Source organism: Malurus melanocephalus, unplaced genomic scaffold (assembly GCF_030028575.1).
Source record: "Malurus melanocephalus ecotype Western Australia unplaced genomic scaffold, MMel_1.1 scaffold_52, whole genome shotgun sequence".
NCBI lineage: Eukaryota > Metazoa > Chordata > Aves > Passeriformes > Maluridae > Malurus > Malurus melanocephalus.
Genome location: NW_026623284.1, coordinates 2,723,403 through 2,746,908, shown reverse-complemented (window position 1 = coordinate 2,746,908; position 23,506 = coordinate 2,723,403). Strand labels below are relative to the sequence as shown.

The window sequence follows — 23,506 nt, the reverse complement described above, 5'->3', positions numbered from 1 at the left end:
TTGCTGCTACAAGGTATGGAAAATGCAGGAAGGCCCAGTTTTGTTGAATCATGAGCAAGCCAAGTCAAGGGCATTCAGCTCTTCAGCTGAAGTGCTAATTGCTGTAAAGAATGTGGACAGCAGGAGTAATGCTGTGCAGAGATATGCCTCTTTCTAATCCATCTACTGAATGAGGTGATRTTAGTCAAGAGTTTATTTCAGTGCTTGATTTTTATTTTTTCCCTGTACGTTTTTGAATTCTCCCATATATTTTCCCATACTGTCTGTAGGATTCAACTGACAAGGAATTTCAGTGTAGCTTATAATGGTTCTTACACAGGGGTGTGACTGGGAGTGGACTGTAAGGAGAGGTGGTCAAATATAGTGTTGTCTACAAATGATCATGGACTTTTTGTTTTATTTCTGAAGTGGAATTTATTCAATTCCAGTTTTTATTTGTCTTGCAACCCATGGTCGTTAACAACCACCTGGTTTGCAACCAGTCTGTTTGTTCATATGTTGTATTTCACAGCTGCATACCATTCAGTKCTGTGTTTTCCTCTTACTCTTTTCCACTGTGGGATGCTGGTTGCTTTACTGCTGTTGCCAGTCCTTGAAACAGTGGTGTAACATCTGTCTCTAAATAACCATGCCTCCAGCTTTTTTCCTTATACAAGTGTTTTCTTGTTTTAAAGAATTATTGATCCAAAAGGCCTTAAATCCCCTCTCTGTCCTACAAACTCTGCTTCATTTTCATGCAATTAAAGCTGAATTTTCTTTCATCCAGATGGAGACTTTTTCCTCCATGAGTAGCAGATGACGCGRGTTGTCAGCTTAGCAGTTACCAGAAATGTTGAACAGCAGAGGGGGAAACATAAGCTATGGGATATTTCACATTGGGCTTTCCCAGCTAGAGGGAACTGCTGCCTGTTTATTCCTTAAGATCATTCAACAGGGGACAGGCTCAGGAAAGAGCATGGGAGATGTGATGTTGCTGTTCCTAGAAAGATTCCAAATTCTTCCTAGTCCAGAGGCTGATAGGACTGGACCTGACAGGTCTGCACACAGCAGCTGTGAAGGTATTACWCTTTCACTGCTGTGGCCAGAGGGCAGTTAAGGAGGCTGAGAGAACAAGTTGAACGGCAGTTAAACAGAAATGTCCTTCAGRATTTCATGGAAATAACCCGGGGAACTTGCTGCCAATACCACGGAGATCAAACATTGCATGAGATTAAATAAATCAACCTATAGTTGAGAAGGTTAAATTAGATAGGATTTAAAAAAAGGATTATGAACTCCCCTGGTTTAGAGCATAAGCCAACTGTTAACTGCCCAGGCTTAGTCAGAAGTCTCCCCTCTGGGCAGATAATTGTGTAACTGCTTTTTATAGGGTTTTTACACCTTCTTTTGAAAACTTGGACAGGATATTGAACTGCCTTTGATCTGACAGAGCACTTCCTACAAGTGGATTAACCGGACTATAAGGTTGTTGGGAACAAAGCAGCAGATTGCTGTGGAAGTAATACAGATGTTTCATCCACGCCTGTCATYTGATGGGAGTTGCCATTATAATTCCATTTCTAGGCCTGAGGACCTTTACACTTGCTTCAGGAGAAAAAAGTCCCCAAGTGTCAGTGCCAGGGAGTCTGATGTGTAATGTGTGGTTTCTGCGTGGTCATTTGATCTGCTTTGTTATGTTTTTTGTGTGTTGGGATTGTGTCTTAAGAGTTAAACCTATGCTGGGTACCTGCTTTGTTTTATTGTTTATAAAAGCAACAAGAACATAAATCTTAGTTACTGGACTGATTGAAGTGTGGGTTTTTTTTGGAAAAGTTCAGTATGAATATCAGGATTAAAGGTARTGAAATCCTGAATGTAGAATGTCTTCCTTCCCTTGGAATGGATGAGCGYGAGATGGTGCATGTAAAGAACTTTGGAGAGTGCAGTTGTCCGTGGAGACTAATCACATTGAAAGCATTGTTGAGCTGTAAGCRCTGGGTATTTGATCTGAACAACTGTGAGGGTCAGTGATAGGTTAGTTGGTGATGTGGGTTAAGCTGGCTTGCTTGTATCTGTGAGAGGAGGCAGTCACTTGTCCATTTGCTTTTTAGCTGAAAACAATAAAAAATGGTCCCATAGGAATTGCTACTCCACAACAGTTYATAAACACCTGCTTCCTTCAGTACATTTTTACCAATGTTGAAGACTTTGAGAGCAGGAACAACCACTCAATGAGGCTGAAGAGTAGCCGTTAAAGTGGGCAACTGCTGAATGATTTGCCATGGGACTGTTTCACTGTATCACTGAAGATTAATTAATGGATTAAGTGTCTTTATCCTTTTCAGAATTGTTTCTTTCCCACTGTTGTTCTAGGGCTAAGCTGGGCCCTCTTTACTCATGCCAGTGTAGCTCCTGTAACCACTTGAGGCAAGGGGCTGAACTGGATAATCCAAGGAGTGGGACTTGCATCAGAATCTCTGATTCTGAGCTTTGTGCTTTTTCCCCACGTTCTTAAAAAAAGTCTCTTGAGTTGAAAAGAACCATGTTTGGTTTTGTATTGGTTTTTATTTTATGTTGCCACTTAAAATGGCAAATGAATTATGATTCTCAATTTTCTCAATTTTATGATTTTTAGCTGAACCATTAGAATTTCACTTKAAGTAAAATGTGAATGGTTATGGCTGCCTGTAGGACTGGAGCTCTAAATCCTGCTTTAAACAGATGAAGAGCAGCTTTAATGTGTTATCTCTCAGCTGAAATCTCATGGTATAAGATCTTTGCCAGCYGTAGTTGAAGCACTGGTGTTTTCAAGGGGTGATCACGTCTGACCTCCTTTGATTTCTGCCCCAGCCATRCTTTCCCTCCTCAATTCTCTTATGGTTGTGATTGCCTTCAAATGGGGTAGCCAAGCTGACAGCTTTCTGGACTCTTCTGAAGTTGCAGGTAGCCACATGAAAGCGCTCTGCTACTGTGCTGTGTCTCTTGACTTCATGTCAATGTGTAGGAAGTAAAACTAAAAGCACAATTTTTATCCTGGTATTTGAGAGCAAGTGTCTCTAAAGCAAGCCTCAGTGACAGATAAACACAGAGTAAAAGGTGATGTGAGAAGAAAATACCATTAAGAAAGCTGAGCTGGTAACTAAAATACTACTTTACCTGCTCCTTTTAATTCAAACTTCAGTTGTGTGTCAGTGGGCAAATAAACCCTCATCCAAAATAGCAGATATCCAGAAGTATGTCTGACTTACAGGAGATTAATAGGTTGCTTATGATTCTAGATTATACTTCACAGCAGTTTTATTACTGTTCTGCAAGCCTTGAAATGTTTCTTTTATTGTCTGTAGAAGTACTGAAAACATTTGTCAGAACCCTTAAYGGGAGCCATGGAGGCATTTAGAGCTAATCCCTGTCTATTTGCTTTTGGTTTTTGACAATACAGATATTTTTAATATCTCACCCAGGGTGAGCATGTAACCATTTCCAAACCATTGCCTGTGTCTAGACATGTTTTCGTYGGGAATTCATTCTCCATAGCTGAATAGAAAGCAGAGCAATTTATGGGAATTGGCAGGAAGGCTGTCTCTCATCACTGAAGCCATGGAGTGTGAGGGGTGTCGGGTGGGAGAGCTGCTTATCACCAACTGCATCTGTGGATGGCTTGCGGGTCTGTATGAAGTGACCCATGGCTGTTGGCAGAGAGGGAATAAAGCAACCTTTCCACTTTAAAACTTGTATAGAGCAGCGCAAATAAATTGTTACAGAGGGGTGGAAATCACCAATTTTTATTAGCTGCCTTCCAATATAGTTTTGATGCTGGGGAAAATGTGGGAAGTACAGTTGCAACTGAGATCTGGGGACAGCAGCCTTGTTAGGGAGGTGGGAAGAGGAAACCTTTGTCTGCTATGGCTTTGTTGTGTTTGAAGAGCAGCAAACTCTCCCAAAAGCTTTGGGAATAGCATTAAAGCTGAGCTTACTACACACAGAATGGCTGCTGCTGCATTTTATCTCTTCCTACTGTAAGTATGATTTTGAGCAGAGCTGCCCAGTGATCCTTGAGTGGGATTCCTGCTTTAGCTACAGCCCTTCAGCCCCTGCATTTGTACTGCTGGAGCAGACTGTGTATRTATGACAGAATTGGCTTTGTTTCAGTTATGCCAGGAAGCATTTTAACCACAAAGCCCACTGTGATTTGCAACTCTCACTTAAAACAACTGTATGAGTTGAGCTTTCAGGATGTCAGTACCTTCCTTGGGGGAGAAGAAGAACCAAGCTTTGATATAGCCAGTGAGATTAGGCTAGAAAACTGCTGAAAATGAAGTGGGGGTTTGTGGGTGGAAGGTAAAGTCTGACTGGCTGCTGCTCCTTCTGATTGGTAATAATGTAAAAACACTGAAAATCGTGGGCTGTGATGCAATTAATTATTCAGAGCTKTGCTTCACTATGTGAGAAATGGATTAATCTGGCTGTGTTAAACATCCACTGGCTGATAGAGGTGTTTAATTGCACAGATCAGGTTTGTGATTATTTATTTCCCCTCTTTATGCTTTGGTGCACACGACAGACTTGAGCTATTTTTTTTTAGCTGTGTTTCTCGGCCCAGGCAGCAGATTGTGGTAGTGAATGAGAGAGGAAGTTCTTTAAAAATAATAAAATGGTAACTGTCATGGAATGCCTGAAAAATTCTGTAGTACAGAGCTACTAAAATGGCAAAGATCTGATCCAAGCTACGGTCTTAAGTAAACTTGGTACAGACTTTGTCTCATTGCCTCCTGTACTCCAGTAGGATATGTGAATATATATTAAATATGCAATGTTTGTGTATAGTTCTCATATTACTCTTGATCTCCCAGGGAACTGCTTCAAAATATTTTGAGCAGTCTAGCTGAGAAAATATAAAAAGAGCTCCTCTAGATAATTTCTAAGAGTGGTGGATTTGGGGCAGGTCTGGCTGATGGGATGTATTACTGGTCCTGCTTGCTGCTTTCCACCTTGGTTTCCTCTGGTGCCACTTGTGCTCATGTAGTATATTTTAATTGTCAGAGAGAGAACTACAGAGAGCCACAGAAAACTCCAAAGTTGCTGATTTATTCCCTTTTTGAAAAATGGCTTGACACAAGTGAAAGTTTGCGAGGAAGGGAGCTGGATCTGTCAGAGTAAGCAGAATATATTGTTTTAGGCTATATTTATTTTCACAGAGTGTTTTTTAGTCAGAGTATGCTACATGGAGATGAATAGCCTATTCCCCACTCTTCAAATATCCTTTCCTGTTTAGAAGGATTCTTCTTTAATCTGCTTGTCAAGTTTCCTGGAAAGCTGGTGCCTCTCCTGGGGAGGCAGAAAGAAGAACCAATTGCTTTGGATTCCTCAAATGCACCTACTCCCTGAAAAGTGGTGTTGAGTGGATAAATCAACATGAGCCTGTTCCTTTGGAGCTGTGATTGCCAGCTCAGGCCTTGCCAAGGGGAAGCAGTGACTTTACACTGGACTCRGTCACAAGCAGAGCGTTGTACAGGAGCAGGAGGAGAATGTGCTGCATTTGTGGGGTGTTCTAGGCMCGAGTGAATTCTTCCCAGAGCTCTTTCTTGTTCTTCAATACCAGGGAAATCTTGTGCTTAGAGGGTGGGCAGGATCAGGGTGTGAAGGGTCCTTGCTCTCCTCCTTCCATGTGTTCAGTGAAGGAATGCGGTAGTTGAGGGCAGAAGTTCAAGGTAGAGGGGATGAGTGTCTGGAGTGGGTGCTGCTAAAGGGTACAACTTGACRGGTTGGGGGACTTGGCTAAAGCACAAAGGCTCAGCTGGATGCAGTGCAGGGTGCCAGGCTTGGCTTAGTGAATGGCTTTTGTCTATGAACAGCCAAGAAACTGCGAGTCTTTCTGTCCAAACTGGTGATTTGTGCTTGCATAATGAAATCAATGTTTTCTGTGATGTTATTCCCTCCACAATCTGGAAAATCTCAACCCTGAACAAAAACTAAGACTAAGCACAATCAAAACTCAAAACAATTTAATATCTGAACATACTTCATCTTGTCCTCCATTGGTAGTAGCTGATAACTTTCTAATCTCAAAGTGACCTTCCTCTTCTTCCAGTATGGCATAGGATACAGCTGTCCTTTGTGCCTTCCACCTGATTGAGCTAAGCCATCTGCTTTCCTACTGGGAAGAAAGATTAGGAATAAGAGGTCTTTTTTTCCCAGAGGCCAGTATTTCCTTTTCTCATCCAAATGACAGTCTTCAATGGATTAAGCATCTGTTTCATAGTGTCTTACTGAAAGGAGAAGTCAGCATGAACTTTGTAGGTCACAAACTGAAGTGAATTTTTGGGAATATTCTATTGTAGCTGCATGCAGATGTTTTGGTTGCCACCACTTTGATGGCATTACCAAGGGTTTTTTGGTTAACTTTTTCTTCCTCTAAACAGGAAGGAATGACTTCCTAAATAAGGAATAACAGGAATAACACCCTAAAATACTTTCGGGCTCTAATATGATGCAGCCTGTGTGTTTAGAGTATTTCTAGATTTTCTACATTTATCTTCTAGGTATCCTTTTCCTTTGCACCCTCTTTGTGTCTTGAGGAAGATAACTTCTGTGCCCAAGGGKTATTAATCATGGTGTCCAACTGCTAATGTTTTATTTTTCTCTACAGAAAGAAATTCAAGCCATGAGTCAGTGCCATCACCCCAACATTGTATCCTACTACACATCCTTTGTGGTGAAAGATGAGCTTTGGCTGGTGATGAAGTTACTTAGTGGAGGTGAGTGGTCCAATTTCTTTATCCTAAAAGGCAGCATAAAAACCTGTCTTCCCTCCTTCCTCTCTCCCTTGTTTACCTCTTAAGCTTCCCACCTGTGAATTAAGACATTTCCTAGAATTGTAGAGTTGTTTTGGTTGGAAAAGACCTCTAGGATCAGAAAGGCCAACCATTACCCCAGCACTGCCAAGTTCACCACTAAAACCCTGTCCCCAAGTGTTATATCTAAAAACCTTCTAAACACCTTCCAGGATGGTGACTCCACCACATCCCTGGGCAGCCTGCTCCAGTTCCTGGCCACCCTTTCCATGAAGAAAATGTTTCCTAATATCCAGTCCAAACTTCCTGTGGTGCAGCTTGGGACGGTTTCCTCTTGTCTTACTGCTTGTTCCCTGGGAGCAGAGCCCAATCTCCACCTGACTGCCCCCTCCTGTCAGGRAGCTGTGGAAAGTGAGGAGGTGCTTCCTAAGCCTCCTTTTGTCTGAGCCCCCTCAGCTGCTCCTTGCCAGCCTGGTGTTCCAGACCCATTCCCCAGCTCCAYTGCCCTTCCCTGGACYCACTCCAGCCCCTCAGTGTGTTTCTTGTAGTGAAGGGCCCAGAACTGCACACAGCACTTGAGGTGCCTGAGCAGTGCTGAATACAGGGGGACAGTCACTGCCCTGCTCCTGCTGCCACACTATTGCTGACACAGGCCAGGTGACATTGCCCTTCTTGCCCGTCTGACCACATGCTGGCTCATATTCAACCATTGTCAACAAGCACCCCCAGGTCCTTTCCCACCAGGCATCCTTCCAGCCATTATGTATGAAAAATAATTAATTTCAACCCATTCAGCTCAGATATAACTTCTTATGCTATGTCCATCAGTARTAACACCTAACTAGCTTTTTAAAATCACTGCCTGTTTTACACAGAGCCCGGAAAATGTTCCTTTTCTGGATTTATTCTCCCAGACACAGGAGAAACAGCTTTTTTCGAGAGAGTTTGAAAATTTTGTATCAGCAATGTTTTATTTGAAGTCATAGTATTTTCCAGGATCCCTGTTTAAGTTACAGTTGAGACAAGAAATGGAATCAAGTTCTGGATGATAACACAAAGGACTGTTSCTAAATCCTGGGCCTGTCTTTAGGAAGACTTCATTTTTGGTCACTGCAGTGAAAAGGAATTAAAAACTGAAAAAGAAAAAAATCCCTATTTTCCTGCTTTTATAAAAACCCCAACTTGACTTCTCTGTTCTTGGCTTAATTTTGAGGACTGTAAAATGCCAGAAGATGATKTAGAAAAATCTGGCTAAACGTGTTCACTTTTTGCCCAAAAGCTCAACAATGACCATAAAACATATGTCTTTGAAGGTGTTCTTAAGAGAAGTTTAGTAGTCCTCTTGGGGTAAATCAAATTCCATGACAACTTGAGTCTGTCTTAAAGGGTTTTTAATGTATTATGTRTTCATGTGTCATTAAGCAATACCCTCTGTTTTCTTAGAGGGACATGTAACAGATAATTAAAGATATGACGACTGTGCGTGGAAAAGAATCCCCTGCCAGCTTAGAGCAAGTAGTGTTGCTGTGTGTATAAAATGTGTATCTATGGGAAAGTTTCCACAACATGAGGAAATGGCATCTCAGGGGTGCTGGAGAGGCAGCAGTGATTGGCTTAGCCTTTTCCAGGAGAGTACACAACCTTTTTGAAGAAAATGCACAGCTGCCTCAGTCATTTCACAGCAGTTTTCTGTCAGAATCAAGTCACGATGAGGCTCATCCTTGAACCTCCAAATATTGTCTCTGTTTGTTCTCAATTTGTGTGGAGGTTGTTTTTTTTTTTTCTTTTTTTTTTTTTGTGTAAAGCTGGGAAAAAAGTCAGACCATCATTATCAAGGCACTGCAGATGTAAATATTACACTGGAAAATTACTGGGAAAATAATTATTGCTTCAAAACCAGCCTCTTGCTGGTGTGAATGATGACCTGCTTCTCATTTAATATTCCTTTTGAATGGGCTTTTATGTTCTTCAGGCTGATAATTGACCCTTGTGCAGCTCTGGAATTTAGTGGGGGACTTGCAGTAGAGCGGTTGCTAGGAAATCTCCCTGATTCTTACTCTGTTATATGTGTTGAAGAATAGGGCCATACCATAAGACAGACTAGTAACAGTATAATTCTTCCCTCTCCCCAACATTTTTATCAGTCGATGTTGAATTGTCTCTTTAAAAGGTATCATTTGAAGGCTAGAGCAATTGTGAAAGWACGTAGAAAGACTTGGAGAATGACCTGTCACTTTTGAAGCAGGAGGGTTCCTTGTGAGGTGCTTTTCAGCTGTTTTCACTTTCTACTTTTCTGCCTGTGCTTCAGAAATCTCATATTGGATCTCATAGGCTAAATCTACAGCACAATCTTAAAATGGGGGAAGAAACTTGTGATTGGAGTTTTCTGACTGAAGAGCTTTTTCCTTCACGTTTAATGAGACTATTTTCAGTTGGTCTTAGGCTGAGTGATTTATGTAACCAGAGACACTTTTAAAACTGCCTCTCATTCCTTTGAGCTTAGTTCTTATCAGTAATAAAGTGCCTCRTTTTGCAGTCATCTGTCATACAGTGGGAAAAATAATGATCTAGGTTTCTCAACAGGAAAAACCTTTGAGCTGGTTTTGAAAGCAGAAAACAAAAAACCCAAAGAAAAAACAAAACCAACAAAATAAAAAATAAACATGCAAACAAAAAACCTTCCACCAAAACAGACCCAAAACAGAGTACAGCCTAATGTTTTCATTTTGTTTAGCTGTTCAAAGAGATTTGTACATCCAAATAAGTGCAAATGAAATACATTTTGGTGTCTGTTCGGTATCCTTATCATGACTTTTGTACTTCTGAATTTATTCTGGATAAAAGTTCAGAATTTTATTGCCTCTCTTCTGTCAGTGTATGCTGGTGTGTGATTTCAGGCTGAAACTAGTTTTAATTTCAGCCTACGAACACTGACCTTATTAATTTGATAAACAGCCCACAAGACACAGCCCAATCTGTAATGCAAATCTTTTTTATTGTTGTAAGTGCAATTTAATTTATTTTCTGTCTTCAATCTTTTGATGAGCTCCTAACTTGGTCATACCAGCAAGTGTTTTAGAAATGTCTCTAWGGGAAAATACTCTAAATCCATAAAGTTTTATTGTCTAACAGTGCCTTGCTCCTCTGACAACCGGAGGGTGCACTCAGAGTTATCCTAATTACCTGATTGACGTTGTCACTGAAACGGAACTATTTGTCTCCACAAGWACTCTGTTGATGGGAGATTTCTATATTTGAAAGTTGTCAGCAGGCAGGAGGTAACATTGGGGAGCAGCACGGCTGCTGATGTGCATCAGAGCCCGGGAAGGCTGGTRGGAGCCACTGCTGAGAGCAGTCTCAACTGGCAGTGCTGACACCAAAGCAGGTGTGGAGTTGCTGATGGCAGAAAYGTGGCTGGGATGAGATGCAGCTGGTAGAGACAAGGGGTGCTGGTGTGTCCAGTTACTGTCACCCTCTTTCAGGTCTGGTGATGTGTGTCTGTGTCAAGTTTGTGAAGTGTCTGCTGTTTCTATTCTCTTCAGTAGAAACTGCAGATCCTTTTCTCKAATCATGGAAGTTTTGTAGTGCTCTAAGCTTAGCAATGTGAACTCGACACCTCGGCCTTTGGGTCCGGTGTTACTCCAAACTAAACTCCAATGGCTATTTCTAGACAACTGCTGACCTGCTCTTTGCCTCCCTGGCATTCTCCTCTCTTGAATTTTACTCATGCCTTTTTAAAGCCTGCTAAAGCYCAGTCCTGCTCTCAAGCTCCTGTGGCTTTTTAGTAGGAAGAGGAGCAGCTGTTCCTTTGTTCCTATGCTTTTACTGATTGTGAATGCTGGCTCTTCTAAATTCTCCCTGCTTTTAACAAGAGCTCTCATTTCACAGGTGACCTAGGGCTGTAGATAACTCTATGAAACAGTTGCTCCTATGAAACAGCCAGCTCTGGTGACTTGGTGCATCACACAACAACTCTTACTGTCCTAGCCTACAGCAAATGAAACCTTCAAAATATTTTTTAAATTGTGCAAATCCTTTAATTATTGAAACATTTCCAGATTAGGCTCTTGGATATTCTGCCCTCTCAAAGGCTCCTAATGAAATCTGCTAAGGAGATTGCTGTATTGAAATAGTTAAACCTTTTATTTTCTACAAATTTTAAAGATTATCTGATCAACTTCTTACCTCAGCCTTTGATCTGAAGTTCAGAAAGCCAGACCAAAAAGGAGGTAGGCCTTTGGTCTCCATTAGGGAATTAGGACATCTTGTTCTGYTTCTGCTGTGTTAATCTCTGATGTGGCCCCTCCTAATTCCAACAGAGTTATGATCAAAGCGTAAACCACAGGTTCTTAGAAATCCTCATGTTTATGTTGAATTATTTTTTTAGGAGAGAGATATCCTATTTTTAATTAATCTGGAGGGTTTTTCATTTTATTTGTAGAAACACAATTGCAGACAATTAAGGATGGAATAAGTCAGAAGCAGGAGATGGCAGGAGCATGGTTGCAGAGTGCGTAGATACATTGCCACTCCTAGCTGTAATAGCAGAAACATGAAAAATTAGTTTGTCTTCAGATTTTCTCCTATAAATGTCTTAATCACAGCTGCAATAGGCTGTTTTCCTCCCTTTGTTGTATTATCTTGTTTTCTGCCTTAATCTTCTCATATTTCTCATGCATCCATGCACATGCCCTGGAGGGAAGGAGGCAAGAAGTGGAAGATTCCTTAGCTTTCCCTCTGAGGTTTAACCAGGGTTAATGTATTTTCCTTTGTTTTGTAAAACTTGTTGTTTCCTTTACTTTGCTATTCTCTTGCTGTGTCTGTATTCCATAGTCCCAGAAGCACTGAATCCAGGCAGCTCTTCYTTCTTTTGCATTTTCTTCATATGTTTGCCAGAGATTGACAAGGTGCAGATTTAATTCTTGGCTCTGATGACAGCCAGGCTCACTGAAACTGCTGGCTAATGCTGAGGTGTCTTGAAAGAAGCAGCAGTGAATCTGCCAGTTTCCCCTTCTCAAAGGTTCAGCTTGTTCAGCATCAGTGTTTGTCAGGTTTGGGGCAGATTTTGGTTCTCACAAAGTTGTGTGGTGATCCCCACCACTGTTTTCCAGCGCATTTGTGGCAGACTTCTAAACGGGCAATCAATGCAGGTACTATTACCTGCATTTTTTTTTTCAGGTTGGAAATTAGAGTATTACATTTTCCTGTTCTGGTTCCCAGACAAAGTTAAAGAAAGAATTTTCTTTGCATTTAACTTATACTGTATCTTCTGTTACTTAAGGTATAATATAACATGCAAGATATGGTTGCCTTAGCAACCAGCTCTGCTGTACATTTTTTCTGCCTCTGGGGGCATGTAAAATTCCAGCTGGAATACTCCTGCAGTTATCTGTAATCTTGTACCAAACAAGCTTTCCTTTCTGCTCAGGTTTTCATACCCTTCTTTGCTTCAGCCCCAATGTGCTGAAGCACTAAGCAATGTCACTGATGACTGTAGATGTTTTCTTCCTCTTCTGAGGAGAAACGTCAGGAGCAGGCTTCCTAAATGCCATTCCACAGGCTCGCTGTTGTAGGTGAGGTCAAGGAATCGTGCTTTGGATTTGGAACAGGAAGCATCAGTGTTTGCCGTGGTTTGCTGTTAAAAGTGAATCAGTGGAACAATTAGGACTTCTTGCCCCGAGGGTGCAATTACACAGAAGTTTTCTGCAGCAGCAAAGCTGGTTTAAAGAGTTCCTGGCTGTTTGGTCTCCACCCTACCTGGAAAACTGGATTTCCAGTTACTGCAGTGATTCCATTTACAGTATGGCTTCGTAAGTGGGTGCAGGGGTACAACAGCGAGATGGTGAACCATGGAATTTTAATCTCATTTTGTTGCCATAGGTAACCCAGTGTCTTTGGAGTAGCACATAGTTGAGGATGTTGAAAGAGTCAGATTTACTGGATATGTATGTGGGGTGCAAGTCAGGACTGCTTTTGCTGGGGTCCAAGACTGTTCATTACCAGTGGTCTGCCTGATGTCAATATCCAAAATSCGAATATCCTTCTGTTACAAGTAGTTACAGGTTGGGCACTCTCAGCTGAGGGTAAGTCTGTGTACAGGTGACTTGTGCTGTCCTTAGGAGCTACTGCATAAGCAGCTTTTGGAGCAGACTTGTGAGTTTGAGGAGAAAACCACTTCCCTCTCCACTGCTGTACTGAGAGATTGCTCTTTACTAAGTAGTTACATGTCTATGACCACTGGTGTCAGAGTGCACCGAGACACTTGGATGATGAATGACAAGTCATGCTAAATGCTTTATCAGATTGCACAGTATCTCGTAAGCTTCCTGTTGATGTGCTGCACTGTGTGTATTTGATGGGCAGGAATTTGTTTTAGCTGCATTTTTTCCATATCAATCACTAAATGTTGTCTCCTTTCTTTTGTCTTCTGWTGGGCTTTGAGATCAGTTGCTCATCACCAGCTTTCTTTAAACATCCTTGTTAATGACAGCATTATTTATATTTATGGTTAGACTACAGTTCTGACCTTCTTCTCTGTGTCTTGTTTTGTCTTTTCTTGGTATGTGGCCCCTTCTGGTCTTGGAAGAGCTTTCCAGTCAGCCTCAGCCAAACTTAGTTTCTTTTTATYTTTTCTTTCTTTGATTTTGGTCTTACCTTCCTCTACTTTGAGTCTGTACTTGCTACTTGTGCATTTTTAATGAGAAAAATCATGAGGAAATTATTGTAATCAAGCCTAATGCCATGTACAATACACACCAGAGTGCTTCACAGCATTATCTAAAATAGAAGTTTTATTTTAGGGAGGAGTMTTTTTTTTTTTATTATTTTCTAGAAACATTCCAGTGCATTGGTTTTCTCCTTAAAAATCTTATAACTGTTCTTTAATAGAGACCAGGGTGCCTTATTTCCAGTGTGAACCTCATCCTCCAACCACTAGCTTCTGTCTTACACGACTGAGTAGTTTGCACATGGAGCACAAATCCATAGTGAAACTGCATTTAGGCAGAGATCCAGATGTGTTTGGTTGTGCTCTCTCTTCCCCAGTGACTCCTAAACTGGTTTGGAAGCTGGCTCAGAGGCTGGCAGTATCTGCAGTCATGCTGCTTTCCACAGTGTGGTCGCTTTGTAAAGCACATGCTCTGGTGTGGTTTAGACTCTGGTTCCAGTTCAGCTGAATTAGTTTCCAGTTAATTTCAGCAGTTATTGTACTGCTGGATTGGGAGCAGGCCACTGTGCAAAACATTGTTTTCCCCTTTAGATTCCAATCCCCTGATCTCTTGGTGGAGTATAATGGAGTTGGTGTGGGAATTTGTCTGCATCCTAAGGCTGTGGAGATCCTATCCTAGTGACCACACTTAACTGAGATCCCAGGGATACACTTTGCATTGAATTTAGCAGCCTAATGCTGAAATCCAATCCTGGCCTTCTAGCAGGAGGTGTTTCCCTTAAYAGCGAAATTCCCATGACTTCTGCTTTCAAAGTAGCTCCTACCTTGGCTGTGGGTTTCTGTTTGGGRATTTGGTTATTCTGTTGCTCCATGCCAGGCTTCCTGAGCTAGAATGCTGGAACACAGCACAAACAGTGCTTGGAAATGCAGTTGAGCTTTGTTTGTTGTATTCCATGGTGTTGTGCTAAATGAAGTTGCAGTTGAGTTGTGAGTCAGAACCAACTCCCAAACTTATGATTTGTGAGGTGGAAAAATCACAGCTTTGTGGTGTTGTGGTGCCAGTAGACAAACCCTGAGTAGACAAAGGGTGATGATCCTAGTAACACTTGCTCCAACAGAAAGGTGGYTTATGGTTTACTTTTCTGCTGTTTCCTGCGTTACGCATTTTGCTGATTTCTTTTTGCTATTCTTCTTTTTTTAGAGGGTTGGCAATTTCTCCCACTTCTATGAACAACTCAATGTGAAAATGGTTTTAAAATAAATGTACTTAAAAAGTGGCAGGCAGGACTGAGAGCAGATATAGCCTGGGTGTGAATCAGCCTTTTCACAACCAGGGCTGGCTCTGTGCATGCCCTCTTGTCTGTGTGCCCTCCACCCCCTTTTCAGGGTTAAGTACAACCTCTAACTTGGCTAAATAGAGGATATTTTGACCAAATGAATTTGAGCACCATATGATCTGCCTCCTCATGTTCCCTGAGCCCTTTGCAGGAGAAGGGAAATGTTTGTGAACAAAGTCTGCTAACGGAGTCGTGGGTGGAAAGAGGACAAAAAGAGTACGTGAAGAACCACATATTTTCACTGGACTTCTAAAACAAGTTACAGTTTGTTCTCCAGATTGAGGCACATTTGAGAGGAAAAACCTAAACAGTGGAAGTGGAGGGGCTTTTTGGTGGKTTTTTTTTTTAATGTCACAAAAATTCTAGTCCAGAGTAAGAAGCCTCAAAGTTTGTAAGTGTGTAGTCTTTAAATGTGAGAACACGATAGGCTGAAGACCAGGTGAGTCCTCATGGCACACAGCAGAAGATCCTTTTCTCAGAACACGAAGGTGAGATTTCACTGAAGGGGTGTATCTCCAACATCTGCAATCTTAGTTTTCTTCAGTAAAGATACTTTTGCTCTGATGCAGGAAGTCCAGGGTATGTCAAAATAACCTGAGTTTTGTCCAGGTGAAACCTGTGGCTAAGGCTCATGTCAAAACTCACCAAACATGAATGTGTTTCTCTGCTTGGGTGGAGTAAAGGAAGGCTGAACACTGAGTATTCTTGCATAAAATGTTGGGTGGTTGTTATGTAACTTCATTTGTCATTTCTTTGTGGGGTTTTTTTTTTTTGTGCAGTGGTTTTTTTCCCCCATTTATTTGGGGATTTTTTTCTATTTTTGTTAGTGTCTGTTGTGTTATGATTGTGTTCTCTGCAAATATCTTGAACGAAGCAGAGGTTTTTTGGTAAGAAGAAGCTCAAGGTGCCATTCAAGGCAACCAATTTATTCCTCAGTTTCTTTCCATTTGGTTTWCTGGGTGTTCAGGTGAGGCTGGTATCAGTGAGCCAGAGAAGATGGAAAGTGAGRAACAATGGCTCTGCTGGCTGCAGTAAGCTTTTAGATGAGCTCAGCATACACTGCTTTACACCAACTAAGGGACACTGAGCACCCATGCAATTGTTTCCTGTGCAGTTTGAGTTGTGCAAAATGAGCCTTTCCACATGGTGCTTGTATTCAAACCTTGGAACCTCTGCTTTCGGAGGAGAGTCTAAAATGAAAATACTTCTCTAAGTGAAAAACTGATCTGCAGGATTGTTTTGGCCTAGAAATTCAGTTGGGATAGTTAATAAAATAAATGTTAAAGACAAAAGGGTTTTTTGTCTAACTGAACTGAAGGGTGAGAAGAAAATCAAGCTAAAAACCTCCATTGTATTTACCTCTTGCTTCAAGAATTTACAAGGTGAAACTTAATTCCCCCATGGGCCAAATTCATGAGAGTTTCTGTTCTTCAGATCCAGAAATACTTTTCTCTTACTTTTTTGATTGTGAGTTAGGAAGAATGAACTTCTCTAAACTTTTCTAAAATGKAGCTCAGCTTTTCTAAGTTAGCTGAGTTAGTACCAGGATGTTCTTTGCCTGTAAACTTCCTTTTCAAAAACAAGCAAAGTTGGGATTTGTGCTGTGCAGTTGTGCCTGCTTTTCTCATTCTCCAAGAACTTCCCAGTACTGTTGACATTGCTTTGTGCCCATAGCTGTGAAACCCTGCTAGTCCCCATCCAGTCATTAAACCATAGAAACCCAAGTTTGATGGGCCTAAATGGCACAGATTTTGGAAAAGAGGCTTAGCCATCCCATACTGGAGCAATAAAAAATTCTGAGAAGAGTGTCTTCAGTCCAGATGCAAATACAAAGAGGGCTGTACCAGTGTCTGTGAAAAGCAGGGCCTTGCACAAGAGGCCTGCTGCGAGTCATTGGTTCCGTTTATTCCTGGATGCAGTTTGAAGAAGTGGTTTGCTCTGTAAAGCTTGGTTTGTCATGGAAGATGATGTAATTCACACCATGCTTGGGAGAGAGACTAAACATGCTTCTAGGGAAGGATCTAAGCTATTCCAGTTTTGTACACAGTGAAGAAGTGACTTACTGTCAGAATTCAGCCTCATTTGTTCTCTATTTAAAAAGTGATTTCCACTTTTATCCCTGTTAGGGTTRTACCAGCCCCTAACAGATTAGATTTTTCCTGCTATTCCTCCACACAGAGTTGGCAGGAGCTGAAAAAGAGTGCTTAGTTTTATCAAGCTCGTTGCCTTCAGCTTGTAAGTCCTGGCAGCCCCCCTGCCTTTTCCATTTCCCCCTTCAGCTTCTCCAGTACTCAGCACTAAATCAGCTGTAGCATCAGTATATACTTAAAAACCTTCCAAGAGTCCTGTGTATATACATTTTACTTTTTCAAAGTAAACTTGTTCAAATAAATTCTCGGTTACTTGTGATCACAGGGGTTTTACAGCCCACCTTGAGGATCTGCTCCTAGGGGTGCATTGTTGCCTCTGCTTTCCTGCAGCAAAGGCTTCAACTTCTGACTCTGATCCTGACCATSATCAGTGAATCCTTGAACTTGTGTATTAAATGATGATAAATTGCACTTGACTGTGAATYCGTTCTTCTAGTTTAAACAAAAGTGTTTAACTCTTTTCTCTAGGCTCTGTTTTGGATATTATCAAGCACATTGTGGCCAAAGGAGAACACAAGACYGGTGTCCTGGATGAAGCCTGTATAGCCACAATCCTTAAGGAAGTGCTAGAGGGGCTGGACTACCTGCATAAAAACGGGCAAATCCACAGGTATGTTATGTTTTTGTCACTTTTTCATAGAACGCTGTTGAAACAGAGTAGCTGAGCACACAGCCTCATCCCACAGCTCACAGTAAGGGCAYGAAGAGAGGAAAGTAGAGATGGGAACTTAATCAAAATGCAGAATTCAAATGTCTGTAGCCTATATACTATATCTGTGTTCTATGAACAGGCCAAATTTGAGTAAACTTTGAGGTGTTGAAAGCTCTAACATAGAGAATCTCTTTCTAAATATCAACATTCAGCTGCGAAGTATAGTTGGTGGAAAGCTGGAAAACTTTTAACTAATTTTGTTTCTTGCAGAGCTGCAAATCACCAAGAACACTGCATAAATTTAATAAAAAGTCCTTCAAGCTCTGATTTTTTTTTTTTTTTGAGGTTAACTGCAAGGTCAACATCATAAAATTTCAATTTGAGTAATTTCATAAAAAAAAAGAAATAAAAATAATGGAAAGACTTCTGTAGACAAAGCCCAGTTAACTAATGGCCTGTGATTTGACAGATTACTGAAATGCTGTCTTGTTTGGGATATTTTTTTAAATCACATTTTCCTCTTTCCTGGTGTCAAGGTGTGGGGTAAWTCAGTAGGAGAAGATGCTAAGTTGGTCTGTTCTGCATTAAAAAGACTGAGATTTGCAATCCAAAATATGTGCTGAAAATAGAATATACTGCTTGTGGGTAMTATACACAATCCCAGCCACAGACTGCTGCTGGAACAGCCTCTTCTTTCTTGAGAATTTTGTGAGCTTGGCTCTCTTCTGGTACAATGCCATTATAAGCATTGCTGCTGCTGTGTTGGAGTAAGTTTTGTCCTCCTATAGCTGCACAAGAAGAGGTAATTTTTTTGCCTAAATGTTATTTTAATTAAGTACAAGAMGTATTTATTTCATATTTTCAATCAAATTGACTGGCTTTTGTAGGCTATTTTGGATTAAAAGGAAAGAAACAGTTGGAAATAAGTCAGGTGGAATTCTTCTCCCTGAAAGAAGTCTCAAATTTCGGTTTCCAGTCTCAATTAWAATTCTGATTTAACAATTGTTGTCTTCATTGGAGACAGTTTTGATTTCATAGCTGGTTGCTTAACTTTGTTTTTTAGCGATAAGGCAGCTCTGGGAATTTAGAGTAAAGTAATAAACTTACTCACTTGCCAATTACATGGTAACTTTTCACTTTGCCATAAGTAATTGACAGAACTGTGTTCATCTGTGACCTGCAGCTGGTTTACTTGGCTGATTTAGTTCATCTTCTGCTCTAGTGAAATTGGAATAATTACATTAAAGCAGTAGAAACCTGTTAAAACTCAGTTTCTTGGAAGATACTGCATAATGTTTTATGTATTGAACTGAGGTGGTTCTCCTGGCTGGCTGGAGTAGAAAAGCAAAACTAGTAAATGTGATAAAGATCAGGGAAAATATATGTGTGGTGGGTTTTTGTTTTTTTTTTTTACTGCACTCCGCAAAAATACCATGATCACAAAATTCAAACTGCTTGGTCTGAAGAAAATGTGATTCATATTGAATMATTTGGAAGTGAACTGGATCAAACCTGCTGTGGCCATTCTCATTGTGCTTATGGAAGCATTTTGCCTGTGCTTCAGCAAAGAAATCAAAGCTGTGTCATTGCTCCAGCTTAAGGTTGTGGTTGTACATCAGCTACTTTTGCATGTGTTGTGTTTTGGGGCTGCTCCAACAATTGTGTGATATTTTATCATAGGAAAGGGTTTGGATTATCCCACTGTGTTGGGCACAGCGGTCTGGAAGTTTGGAGAAGTGGGCTACAGAAGGAAAGTTGTGCGGTTTCCTACCTGTGAGCAAAGCTGTTTTGGCTGTTGGCAGAAGGCAGGCTGACATGCCTTTGATTGGTGAAACTCCTTAATGGAGTTCCTTGTGCTGTGTTCCTTTTTATTCAGATATGTGTGTGCTGCTGAGGAAAACACAGTTTAAAGTTGTAGTGCCGCTGGGACCTCTCCTTATCCACAGGAATACCTGTATGGTTTTCCCATTTTGCTTAATGCTAGGGTCATAATATTGGTCATGCCTGATGGRAAAGGCAGGTGGAAATCTTGCAGCTGTGCCTGAGGGGCTCTGAGAGGAAGTGTTTAAAATAACTGAACWTTGGTCCCCTGGGTCAGCCTAAAGTATCTGGCTCTAAAGGAAAGCACACCAGGTGATGGCTGAACTGAATATTGYGTCTGTAGTGTGGGGCAGCTGTGCTTAGGGTGAACTTCAGGCCAGAGCAAGATCAGCTGTGAAGGGTCAAAATCAAAGGGCTTTAGTTAAGACCTGGAAGAGCCAGCCCAAAGCAAGCAGCCATCCAGCAGAACAAATGTTGAGCTGGTTATGCTAAATATCCCAACTCTCCTCATGTTACACCTTGGAGAAAACAACTTGATAAAATTATAGACACAGTATGAGTGAATAACTGTAATTAGCACATCTGAAGTTGGACAGCCAGGCCAGTGGCACAGCCCAAAGGATGAATATTTGGTCCCAAATGTAATTTTGTGGGCACCGTAGACCCAAAGTGGGGCTGTAAATCATGGGTGAGATCAGAGAACATATTTCTGTCAGGGGAGCTGCTCGATACTTCTAAATTATGCATCATCTTTAATGGATAAATGAAGTTAACACGTGAAAAACCGGCTTAATGAAATTTTGCTGCTGCTGAATCTTGCTCTGCCTATGCCTGTCTTGAACTTAATGCCACTTCCAGTTAAGGTTTGGGGAACTGGCTTGGYGTAGAAGTGTAAATCCCTGCTTTGGATAGGAGGGGAGTTTGACAGTATTCTCTAGAGGAGATTAGAAAGCCAAATATCTAATGAAGGCTTAAATTATAATTTTTTTTTTTTGTTTACTTTCCTAATTAACAGCCAGAGCGAGTCTGAGACTTGAATAGACACCATTGTTCAGGAGCAAATGCTGAAGTCTCCCACATTGCCCAAAGTGGTTTTTTTTTTTTTTTTTTTTGCTTTCAGTTTGCAAGGGCTGTTGGGAAGTGTCCGAGGCCTTATGGCAAAGACAAAAGAGAAGACAAAATCAGTTTTATTTTCATGAAACACTATACCACAGTAATGGTTGATTACAAACGGTCTCCATCTTYCTCCAAAATCACCAGTGCCTCTGTTATCTGGGAGTTGGCAGCTCCCTGCCTTCAGTGCCCTATGCCTGTCCCTGGCCGCCTTTCCCGTGCCAGCTGCTACTGTCCCTGTTATGGTTTCCTGTGTAGCACGGTGATCCCAGTGAGGATTTGAAATCCCAGTGATCCGGCTCATGTTAAGTGAGTTAAGTACCTGGGCACCAGCCAGTGTGCTGAGGACAGAGGGCCAGACTCGGAAGCCTTCGGATGAAGCTGTCCTGCAGGAATGTGCTCAGGCACATTTCTTTATGGAAGTCAAACAAGACTGACGTGCTGTGAGGGGTCGCTGCTGGGCTAATCTGGGCTGGGTGACACTCAGGGTATGTTGTACCTCTTCCCCATTTGGACTCTGATTCCTCTGTGTATTTGGAGCTTAACAGGAGTTTGATGAATGACTTAGAAGTAAAACTAAAGCAAAACCAACCCAAGAGGTTTTATTGCTTAAAAAGATTTATTGGAGGGAAGTTCAAGGCTTTCTTTTCAGGTGGTGCTGCGTATGGCAGGCTGACAAATGAATCATGCTGATTAACTGTTACAAGGTCTCTCTGTCTTTCTCCCTATTTTTATCTCTGAGCTTATCTTCTGTTCATGATTAGCTGTTGTGTAACTGAATATTTTAGTTAGTCCAGGTGAAATAATACGCTGCTCAAAAATAACTAGATTCTCTTATTGCAGCGCAATAAATGTGAGACTCACCTGTTTTTTTGTAAAAACAAAAAAGTCTGGGAAGTGGTTTAGAGTTGCATGCAGTTGAACTATTCACGTGGCAGCAATCCAGCTATTTGTTTGCGTCTCTACTTCTTACATGGTGAGAGGAGCAGCAGCACGTTTGATATGCTGAGGTAGATCAGCCTATGCTGCCATACACAATGTTTGGGGGGTTTTGGTGTCTTTTCAAGACCAGCATGTGGGCAGCGGGTGCTGGGACAGCTGTTTGAATATGGCTTTGAAGAGACCCTGGAAACAATATTCTTGCTGTGCTTTTCTGCACAAAATAAATTCACTCTTTTTTTTTTTGGACTTTGAGGATGGTTTTCACAGAGAATCAAAGTTTAATTCTTTGCCTCATTACCCATACTAAGAGTAAATAACTTCTGAAAAATGGGTATCTGTGTGTGAGTACATACACATCACCAGTACTTCCATGTGGGATTTTGCAGGAGCTCGCCTCCAGTACCAAGTTCTGGATTTAAGATGAAGGAGCTGATGGATATATTTTGGCAGAACTTGGCTGTCCTACAGCAGTCCAGCTTAATTTTCATGTATCTGATTAATGCATTGATAACCATGCTGGCAGGTATTGTGGTTAAACTGGGTTCCAGTATGCCTCTGAAATGCTGTRTTTTATGTTTCTGTAGGAATACTGTGGGAGAACTTCAAGCCCTCCTCTCCACAGTGCTGTAATCTTTCTTTGTGGAGTGTGTTTGGAAGTGAAGTTTGGTAGGGAGGATTGAGGAATGGATGACAGGATGTGGAGCCTTCCCACCTCTAATTGCCAGTTGGATTTTAAGTCAGGACACCAGTAATTTGAAAGTTGGCTGTTGCTTAGCTGTGGGAAGTGGAGTTTTTTATTGAGAGAGGTGTACTTTGGTCTCTTCTGTCTTATGGTACTGGTTGGGTAGAAATAACCTTTAGAAGTGGTAGTTAATATAAATTTTAGAACTTTGGTAAACAGTTTAGAAGCCAGAAGAATAGAAATGTTATTCTGCTGTGTCTCAGTGGGAAAGAGGACAAGATGCTGCTCTAGATTGTATTGAGTGATTTGTTCCCCCAAATAAATACCTTTCTGTGCAGCATCAAGGACCCAAGCACCACCAAGCCCCCACTATCTGTCCAGTCAGACTGGGGTGTATCGTGGTGGTTTGGCAAACTAGCATGTTTTCCTGGTGGCTGTTTCTTCCACTGCATCATCCAGAAATTCATTGTTAAAAAAAAAAAAAAAATAGAAAAAGTAAATTCCCTGTGGYTGCAGAGAGAAAATATGAACCAGATGTTTCTGGCTGTCTGCAGATTTGGGATTTACAATAACTCTTGTGCAGACAGTTTTCCTCAAAGTGGATAAAGACAGTCTTCGCTCTGAAATCTAAAAACATGGGATTTCAACCTCTGATGGTAAATATCGTTGCTGCTGAAATCACAGGGGTGCTGGGTGCCCTGCAACAGCTCCAGGTAATCCCAGTGCCCCAACTCTTGGCAACTCCCTGCAGTACAGGAGTCTGGGTGGGCTCCCAGGTTGATGCCTGAASGTGTGGCTTTTGCAATCAGGTGTTTGCCCCCCCAATCATTTCCCTGGACCCAGGACCTACCTCTGAACTTTGTCACTGKGTGTCCTACAGTTACTGAAAGTAACATTGGTTTAGTCCAAAGGAAAACCAACCGTTTGGTAGAACTACTCTGGCCACTTATAAAAGCGTGGGGAGTTGTTAGGTTTTTGTCTCTGCTTTGCTACATGGAGATGAGAAGCAGAAAAAATGCAATGAAGAATGGGAAAATAGAGGTTGGATGATTTTCCAAAAGTTCAATAGCAGTGACAGGTTTTGGTCAGTGATCCATAATTGAGTTGTACACTCAAATWATGTAGTTTCTAGCAATTCTCAGATTGTCAGGAGTGTTTGAATTTGATGTGTTTCCAGGGAGAGTAATTATTCATTGTCTGTAGCATTAAATGTATCGAGTGAAAATGTAACCAACTCCTAGCTTTTACTTTGAAGAAACAAAGTGCCATTCACACATGTGTACAACATTGTTTGTGACATCTTTCTCATGTCAATGCCTTTATCTGGTGTAGATTGCTGAGACTAGGTCACCCTTGCAGCATCTCTCCAGCA

At 41.3% G+C, this 23,506-nt stretch overlaps 1 protein-coding gene across 1 annotated transcript in view; it reads left to right on the top strand.

Annotated features, from left to right (window-relative positions):
- OXSR1 (oxidative stress responsive kinase 1) overlaps positions 1-23,506 on the top strand; it is an 86,572-nt gene that overhangs the window by 22,275 nt on the left and 40,791 nt on the right. The window contains exons 3-4 of the mRNA XM_057365421.1: positions 6,626-6,734; positions 17,393-17,534. Of these exons, the coding sequence (XP_057221404.1) occupies positions 6,626-6,734; positions 17,393-17,534 (251 nt within the window). The remainder of the gene's footprint in view (positions 1-6,625; positions 6,735-17,392; positions 17,535-23,506) is intronic.